This window comes from Portunus trituberculatus, chromosome 40 (assembly GCF_017591435.1).
Source record: "Portunus trituberculatus isolate SZX2019 chromosome 40, ASM1759143v1, whole genome shotgun sequence".
Lineage (NCBI taxonomy): Eukaryota > Metazoa > Arthropoda > Malacostraca > Decapoda > Portunidae > Portunus > Portunus trituberculatus.
Window position 1 is genome coordinate 20,717,475 of NC_059294.1, and position 10,000 is coordinate 20,727,474.

General features: G+C 43.1%; 1 protein-coding gene across 1 annotated transcript in view; it reads left to right on the forward strand.

Annotated features, from left to right (window-relative positions):
• LOC123515873 (early nodulin-like protein 2) overlaps positions 1–4,615 on the forward strand; it is a 21,530-nt gene extending 16,915 nt beyond the window's left edge. The window contains exon 2 of the mRNA XM_045274756.1: positions 4,524–4,615. Within this exon, the coding sequence (XP_045130691.1) occupies positions 4,524–4,615 (92 nt within the window). The remainder of the gene's footprint in view (positions 1–4,523) is intronic.
• The last annotated feature ends 5,385 nt before the right edge of the window (positions 4,616–10,000 follow it).

Below are 10,000 nucleotides of genomic sequence, written 5' to 3' on the forward strand. Positions count from 1 at the left end.
AAAGATCCACAAACGAGGTAGAGGTCACATCAAAGTGACGTGACAAGAACATTTCCGCGGCGATGCTAACACACACTACACACACACACACACACACACACACACACACACACACACACACACACACACACAGAGAGAGAGAGAGAGAGAGAGAGAGAGAGAGAGAGAGAGAGAGAGAGAGAGAGAGAGATTAAATCATATGAGGTATATATATAAACCTATCCAGTGGTTGTTTATGACGATTCCAATGTTACACAGAAAATAATACCATGATACATAAATACTTAACACACTCGTTTACACACGCAGATAAATTGCACAACGAGCCCAAAACAATGAAATATACCAACAAGTAATGCCAATAACAATAAATAACCTGTTTCACAAAGCTGACGGATCACCAAGCACTCTCATTGCTCACCACGTCTCTCTCTCTCTCTCTCTCTCTCTCTCTCTCTCTCTCTCTCTCTCTCTCTCTCTCTCTCGCCCATCCAGTGACGTAAACGATTCAAGAAATATTTAACGTTAGAAGTTAAACAGATTGGTATAAGTTTGCATCGATGAATACGTTTGGATAGATAACAAGATAGATTAAAGGATGTATTTCAAATTTCAGTGTTTCTCGTCCATTCTCATGTGATTCTAGAAATGCATAATGTTACTAGGAGAAACAAGATTACGAAAAGTGAGACTAATATAAAGTTTCCATTAATGAACAAATTTGGTTGGATAGCATGACAGATTCAGCCACACATTTCAAGCTTCATTAAATACCTGCGCATTATTTAAACGGCCAACGCAACATGTACTGAAGGTTCAAACATTACGATGCATATTCTTAAACATCTCAGTTTCTTTTTTTTTTTTTTTTATCTTGCCTTCTTAACCAGCTATAGTGAAAGTTACCAAGGTTCTCACGGGTGTCCACATGATTTTGTTGATAGTTTACCGTGAATTCTACATCTTCACTGGGAAGGATACGCCTCATCAGAAGATAACAATAACATCAGCAACATCGCAAGAACAAAACTAGGATCACTAACATCATCACATCATATGACGTGACTTCATTTAAGAGGGAGGTTTCAAGACATTTATCCCTTATTTTGGCTAACTCTTTTGTGCCTGCAAAGGGACTGGCAACTAAGTGGGCCTTTTATATATATTTTTTTTGTTGCCCATGGTCAGCTTCCCCCTGCCATCCCTTCTTACATAAAAAAAAATCATGCGAACATAACCTACAAACCACCCAATCAATAACCTACGTGGTATTTGACAGAACAAAGAGTTTAAAAGTGATAACCTAAATTTCACACAATTAAATTTCACACCACATCAGCGAATAAAGCACTAAAACACTTAATATCAAACAACCTACATTAAAAACCATCACATCATTGAAAAATAGAACTTAAGAGTACATATACCCTTTCAATACTGCAGCACATTTTTTACCTTGAGATATGTGTACGATTAGACCATTTTATCAACATTACGAAGGGGATTGATGGCTACAGTCTTCACTATTTCAATCCCCCGCATGAGATTCTGAAGTGGTGTAAAATCCCCAAATATTAACCAGAATGAATATAAATAAACACACGTCATGGTACTGAAGGGTTGATAAGAGAAGGTTAAAGAGAGGTGTGTACATGGTGACTGAATAGAGGTGGTGATGGGAGAAAGCAGGATAGAAGGAGCTGAGAGAAAGAGAGAAAGAGGGAAGAGAGAAAAAGGTGTGAGGGTGTTTAGAGGAGAGAAAGGAGAGAAGGAACGAAGGAGAACGTGTGGAATGTGGGAGGATTGAGAGAGAGAGAGAGAGAGAGAGAGAGAGAGAGAGAGAGAGAGAGAGAGAGAGAGAGAGAGAGACAGAGAGAGAGAGAGAGAAAGAGAGACAGAGAGACAGACAGACAGACAGACAGACAAGGTCGGAGGAAGGAAAGAAGGGAGGGAAGGAGAGACGGAGAGGGAGAGGAAGAGAGGAAGGGAGGAGGGAGGAATGGAGGAAAGAGAAGGAGAGAGGGAGATGTGTTGCAGAGAGAGTATCGGGAAAGAGGGACAGGAAAAGGAGGGAAGATGCCGCTAGAGAGAGAGAGAGAGAGAGAGAGAGAGAGAGAGAGAGAGAGAGAGGGGACATCGCAGTGCTTATGCTGACTGAAATACTGCGACGCGAGGAGTCATTCTACCTACCTCCTCCTCCTCCTCCTCCTCCTCCTCCTCCTCCTCCTCCTCCTCTTACTCCCCCGTCCATTTTTCTCTTTTCTTTCTTTACTCTTATCTTTATTCTCTTGTCTAACCCCATTCATCCTCCTTTCCTTCTTTTAATAATTTTATTTTGTTCCTGTCTATTTATTTATGCATCCATGTATCTATCTTATCTATCTATTCATCTATTTTATCTATTTGTCTGTCAGTCTGCCAGCCTTACTAATACTCCTGTCAGTTTTCATTTATTTTTTGCTAATACAACTGTTCGTAAAAGAAAATACAATAAAAAAAAAATGAAGGAAGATATCGATTTGAATACAAGAGAACACAAAAAACTCTGACCTTAGGAGAGAAAATAATAATAATAAATAATAAACGAAATATCATCCACGTCATCAACAAGCTCTCTCTCTCTCTCTCTCTCTCTCTCTCTCTCTCTCTCTCTCTCTCTCTCTCTCTCTCTCTCTCTCTTTCAGCCCCAAGTGGCCTCCCTGCACTATCATTTCTTAGAATCCTCCACCAGTGGTCTTTGGTGAGCTTTTTTTTTCTTTTTTTTTTTTTGTTCCTCCCTATTAGTGATATTGGTTGTGTGTGTGTGTGTGTGTGTGTGTGTGTGTGTGTGTGTGTGTGTGTGTGTGTGTGTGTGTGTGTGTGTGTGTGTGTGTGTGTGTGTGTGTGTGTGTGTGTGTGTGTGTGTCTTTGTCTGTAATATGTTCTTTTGTCTCTCACTTTCCATCTGTCTATACAGTCTGTCTCTCTGTATGCATGTCTGTCTGTCTGATTGTCTGTCTGTCTGTCTGTCTGTCTTTCTGTCTCAATAGCTGTCTGTATATTTTCTGCCAGTGTCTTCCTGTAATGCATTCCACGGGGCTCCCAGAATGAATATGTGCATGAATGTACGAATATATACTTAAATTTTCATAGATATCTCAACATAACCATCAGTATTCTTCTCACGTGTCATATACATATATCATTACACCTACGTACACGGTTTGTGTGTGTATGTCTGTATGCCAGCAAGTCTGCACCTCGGTTTGCCTGTCTGTCTTGCTTCCTGTCGGTTCCTATCCTCGTCTGCGTTATTATGTACCTTTAAGTTCATCCACATTCTATCCACACGCTGGTTTGTATTGAGCTTCATCACCTTCGGCCATCCTTCAAAACTCTATGTATCTGTCTATCTGTCTACCTTTCTTCTCGTTCACCTGTCTGGCGCCGAGTTTTGTATCTGTCAAGGTTTACGTAAAGATTCCTGATTGGTTTTTGCTGAGTAGTATTACCTGCCTGTCTCTGCACCTGTCGGTCAGTCGGTCAGTCGGTCAGTCGGTTTGCCTTGTCATCTTGTCCTTGTCGGGGTTTCTGTCGCTCAGGTGTTTGTTGTTTTGTCTCTTTGTCTACCTGTCTGGCTCTCTATGCGTCGATCTGCTTCTTTGAACTTATATATATACACGTGTGTGTGTGTGTGTGTGTGTGTGTGTGTGTGTGTGTGTGTGTGTGTGTGTGTGTGTGTTCACTGTTTGATCTGCTGCAGTCTCTGACGAGACAGCCAGACGTTACCCTACGGAACGAGCTCAGAACTATCCGATCTTCGGATAGGCCTGAGACCAGGCACACACCACACACCGGGACAACATGGTCACAACTCCTCGATTTACATCCCGTACCTACTCACTGCTAGGTGAACAGGGGCTACACGTGAAAGGAGACACACCCAAATATCTCCACCCGGCCGGGGAATCGAACCCCGGTCCTCTGGCTTGTGAAGCCAGCGCTCTAACCACTGAGCTACCGTGTGTGTGTGTGTGTGTGTGTGTGTGTGTGTGTGTGTGTGTGTGTGTGTGTGTGTGTGTGTGTGTGTGTGTGTGTGTGTGTGTGTGTGTGTATCCCCATTATGTTCGTTTGACTCCGTGCATGCTACCCGTCCAGTTATCTCTTCTATCCTCTCTCTACCTTACTGTCTGTGTCCGCGTCTTTATCTGTGGCCCTAAATTGTCCCTGTCCATGTACTTATCTCCCGATCTATAGTATGTCTGTTTGCTTGTGTCTGTGAACCTACCTGTCAATCAGTCTCCCTTCTGTGTATATGGTCGCCTAATGCCTAGGAGATCTCCCATCTGTCCATCTGCATCCCTACCTCTCTATCCGTCTGGTCGTCTGTCTATCTGCTTACCTGGGCTGTATGGTATCGTCACGCTCACCTGGCTCTGTTTGCTTGTCCGTCTGGCTGAGACAGGCTGAGGGTTGCTAGACCGTCTTTAGGTATGCCCTGGAATGTGTCCCAGGGATCCGTATGCATTTGTTTCCCACCCCAGTCTCAACCTTGCCTCCCCACCCTCCCACCCTCACCTCCTCACTCTCCCCAACCCTTACCCCTGCTTCCCTACCCTCCTACACCATCACCTAGACCCCCTCCACCTTCCTGCACCCTCACTCCGTCTTCCCTAATGTCCTCTCATCCTCGCCCCAACCTTCTCACCACTCCGCACCCTTACCACAACCTCTCCGCCACCCCACGTCATCACAACCTCCCTCACCATCTCATATCTTCAACACAACCTCTCCCCATGACCATCACATACCTTCATACCTTCAGATCGAGCTTCTCTCCTCACCCAGTGTTCTAACTTAAACTCCCCTCCGCCCGCACCTTCAGACCAACCAAACTAGCGCCCCAAATCCTCCACACATCCTCCTCACAGCGCCACGCACACAGGCAGGCCCCCAGAGGTGTCCCAACAACACTTCAGCAGCAGCCATTTACAGGAGAAATACTGACGGCGAAACACTTTGGGGGAAATTCGAAACCGAGGCCACGGGTGATGAATGACTCAAGGGTGATGGATGAGCAGTGGCAAGGGCGGACCCAACGGCGGTGGCGGCGACGACGTAGGAGGCCAGGGCTTAAGGATGAATACACGTACTCGCGATGGACTGATGAATAAAGATTAGTTAGGTGTTAGAGAGGCGAGAGGAGCGCCAGCGAGGGACCGTAATGAAGAGTAACATAACTTTTCGTGTTTTAAGACTTTCACCTCTTCAGTACCATGACGCGTTTTCATATTCACTCTGTATATGGTTTTATACAGCTTGAGAAACTCATATGGGGGATTAAAATAGTGAAGACTGTGCCCATTAATCGTCTGACCTTCTAATGTCAATAAAGTGGTCAATTCGTAAACAAATATCAAGGTAAAAATGTGTCCCAGTACTGACAGGTTCACTGAAGTAGGTAATGACGCACTGTATAGCAAGACAATGCATGAGGTCTTTGTACACATTTAAAAGAATTGAAAGAACATAATTTGCCGTTTCTATTCAGTATAACGTCTGGAAGTGGCTGTAGAGAAGGAAGAACCATCCAACAGTGGATAGTGAAGAAAATGGGCCAAACAGCAGTGGGTTTCCGAAAGCTGGTTAGTTTACGCAGTGAGTCCGAGAATTTTGTTTTCCAGGCAACTGTTCAATTAATCCCGCTGAGTTCCGGTGTAAACTCAAGAAGGGCTGTGGTGGGTTCAGGGGAAAAAGGTGACCTGGGGATAGGGAGAACACACGCAGAGAAGAACCAGGTAAAGATGTCTCACTGATGCTCCTTCCGGTGGTGGTGGTGTTGGTGTTGTTGTTGTTGTTGTTGTTGTTGTTGTTGTTGTTGTTGTTGTGGTGGTGGTGGTGGTGGTGGTGGTGGTGACTATACTGAGACTGGTATTCTTTTTAGTGGAGAATTCTTTGTGAGCAACAATTGATACGCTTCTTCCTCTACCTTTTCTTTCTTCTTTTTCTTCTTCTTCATTTTGTCTTCTTTCTAGCTTGAAATCTGCCTCTCCCTCATGGAAAAACTAATGGTGTTGATGACAAGTCTATTGCCATGATAACTAATGGCGGTGATGGCTATGTAATGATAACTAAGTAATGGTGATGACTAACTCTGTACTACGGTGATGAATCATGGCGGTGGTGACTGGTGTAACAATAAATAATGGTGTTGATGAAAGTATCACAATAAAAAAATAATAGTGTTGATACCCTTTGTGGTGTCCCTAAATGGTGCATGTTGATGGTGGTGGTGATGCTGGTGATGACGTGTAGTTTGGTGGCTATAATGGTGGTGGCGTGGCCTTTGTGGTCTGTCTGAATGATGGTGATGATGGTGGTGATTATAATGACGTGTCTGTGTAACACCAACATCCGTCCTTGCTTCTCCCTCTCTCACTTCCCCCTCTTCTGTTTCCCTTCCTCTCTCTCTCTCTCTCTCTCTCTCTCTCTCTCTCTCTCTCTCTCTCTCTCTCTCTCTCTCTCTCTCTCTCTCTCTCTCTCTCTCTCTCTCTCACTCCTCTTATTCCATTTCCCTTCTTTCTCTGTCACTCTTATTTCCTCTCCTCTCTTTCCTCTCTCCATGCAAACCCTTTCCTTCCCTCCTCACATCTCCTCTCCCCTTTCCTCCCCCCTCATTTCCCTCACCCACACTTATGTAAATCACGCCTCTCTCTCTCTCTCTCTCTCTCTCTCTCTCTCTCTCTCTCTCTTCCGACCACGAATCTATATTTTCTTCACGTTTATTATTTTACTTTATTTTTTTTTTCTTTTCCTCTTTCTCATCCTTGCTGGTGTTTTCCTTTCCTATTTTCCTCCTCTTCCTCCTCCTCCTCCTCCTTCCAATGACCGTTCTCACAGTTGTCTTCGTTATTCTATTTCCTGTCATTTACTTTTTTGTTTTCCGTTCATGTTCTCTGTCATTATTCTTACTTTTTTTTCTGTTTCCTCCATTTCTCTTGTTCTTTTTTTTTCATCCCCTTCCATTTTCTTATTATTTTATGTAAATGTACCACTTCCTCCTCCTCCTCCTCCTCCTCCTCCTCCTCCTCCTCCTCCTCTTCTTCCTCCTCCTCCTACTCCTCCTCCTCTTCTTCCTCTTCCTTCTCCTCCTCTCTGCGTTATCATAATTTTCGTTGTTTTCAGTCAAATGCCACTAATAGAGTCTAATTACACACTCTCTCTCTCTCTTTCTCTCTCTCTCTCTCTCTCTCTCTCTCTCTCTCTCTCTCTCTCTCTCTCTCTCTCTCTCAGCAAACTGAACAACCGTGGCATTTCCGTCTAACCGACAGTGTGTGTGTGTGTGTGTGTGTGTGTGTGTGTGTGTGTGTGTGTGTGTGTGTGTGTGTGTGTGTGTGTGTGTGTGTGTGTGTGTGTGTGTGTGTGTGTGTGTGTGTTTCCCTTTCCTTCCCTTGCCTCGGATTTGCTTTTGTCTTTTATTTACACTTCCTCTGAGCACTTCGTTGTACAGTCTATACAAATCTCTCTCTCTCTCTCTCTCTCTCTCTCTCTCTCTCTCTCTCTCTCTCTCTCTCTCTCTCTCATCGTATTTATGCCTTGGTATATGGAAGGAAAAATCTGCAGTCATAATTAAGCCGTACCATTGGAAACAGTGCATCTCGTCTTCCATACGTGAACGCATTCAAACCTGGCCGGGCCTTATAAGATAGACGGAGGAATTAACCTTTTTCAATCCTATCTGATGCATCTTTTGTTAATTATAAGCGGTTTTTCTAAATACTTCTCTTCATTCCACAGCCACGTTGCAATATTACACAGGCCGTGGAATCATGCGCGCTTTGGGGTCCGAGGGGTCTCCAAGCACACTGGTTCGAATCCTGTCCATGGTCAGAATGTTGGTTGAGCTTCCTCATTCCGGTCAAGGGTTTCCTAACGGGTGGGCTTTGAGATAGGAGGTACCCCAAAAAATATCCCCTTTAGCCCCTAAATTCCCGTGAAAAACCCACATGGTATTAAAAAGAAAAAAAGAAATCACAGGAAAGCTCTTCTAATCCGTCTTTCCATTCCTGCAGATGTTTGTGAAATATCTTGTATTGCCTGTGTTGCTGTGAAGGGTTGGGTGCGGCAGTGTAGGGTTGGTATGTATGTCCACTGTACTGTGCATATGTGGGGTCAGAACTCATTTGTCTCTCTCATTCTTCCTCCTTTTTCATTATCATTATCATTATCATCATTATCTTCTACTTCTACTTCTTCTTCTTCTTCTTCTTCTTCTTCTTCTTCTTCTTCTTCTTCTTCTTCTTCTCCTCCTCCTCCTCCTCCTCCTCCTCCTCCTCCTCCTCCTCCTCCTCCTCATCCTCATCATCATCATCATCAACACCTTCTTCTTCATTTTCTACTTCTTCTTCTTCTTCTTCTTCTTCTTCTTCTTCTTCTTCTTGTTCTTCTTTTTCTTGTTCTTCTTTTTCTTCCTTTTCTTCTTCTGCAGTTTGGTTTGGTTTTGTTTTTTTTCCATTTTATTTCTCTACTTTTTTTTTCATTTACCTCCACACTGTTCAAATTTATCCATATATGTATTCTTATATGTCCATATATTTACCTGTTTACTCATCCATTAACCGATCTATATAACTTTATCCATCTCTCTATTATCCATCAATATATTTTCCTAACTATCTATCTATCTTTATCATCCACCTACCTACTCATCTATTCACTTATCTATCTACCTATTTTTTCATCCATATATCCATCTATCCATCCATCTCAAGTCGTCTCTAATGCAGTCCCTCCACCTCTCCTTCGGTCTGCCTTGTCTTCTTCCTTCCACATTAAGATCCATCACTCCTCTTCTTACACCAATCCATCCTTCTCTCCCACTGCATTTTCCACATCACGGTTAGTTTACCTCGCCTTTCCTTCCTACCTGATGTCTGGTAACTAACAACATAACCAAAGCCTTACCCCTAGGTCAATGTAATGTTGGTGTGAGTGTACGTAGGTGTTTCTGAGTGTGTCTCCTCTGTGGAGTGGGGCGGAGGAGGAGTAGAGTGGACTGTGTGGGTAGTTATAACGAGCCACAATAAATGCCTCGTAGTTTTTTTTTTTTTTTCTTTTCTTCTTTTTGACGCGCTGAATACCAAGAAATAAAAACAATAAAAAAAAATAATAACAATTTTGTATTCGTGATGCATTTTAGCAGCCAACGTGATTGTAATGAATTAATATCCTGAAGTGCCTGACGTTATGGAAAGCAGACTGTGTTGCAGTTACTTAATTAATGTAATGGGATGGTGAATTGTAGGATCACTAGGAAGACAGGGACAGACAGAAGAGAGAGAGAGAGAGAGAGAGAGAGAGAGAGAGAGAGAGAGAGAGAGAGAGAGAGAGAGAGAGAGAGAGAGAGAGAGAGAGAGAGAGAGAGAGAGAGAGAGAATGATAAAAAAACATATAGATAGATAGATAGATAGACAGAGATAGATAGATAGATAGACTGATTGATAGATATATAGATTAATAGATAGATACATGAATAGACAGACGAGACTGACTGACTGAATAATAAATAAATAAATAAATAAATAAACATAAAACACAGATAGTTGTTCACATTTTTACCTCTTTCTCTCTTGCTGACTTACTCATCGAGGAAAAAACAGACGGTAGTTGATTATTTACTTTGTTGGTTTGTTAGTGCGTTATTGAGTGAGCCAGTGAGTGAGAGAGTGAGTGAGTGAGTTAATGACAGACGAGCAGTGAGCACCAGTGACGATAGAGAGGGAAAGACACCACTGCTATCACTCATCCACCAACGCGAGAACCTGGAGAACCTACTGTAGATGCTTTGATAACCTTTACTGCCTGCACGTGGGTGTTTCCGAGTGCTTGTGGTGCAGTGCGGGATAGGGAAGTATATGTGTGGAGGTGTGATAAGATTAATGTTGGTCTGAGTGTATGTGTGTGTTTCTAGTTGTGGAGTCGGTAGGAGTGGATGAGTGCGGATTATGTGGGGTGGTTATGA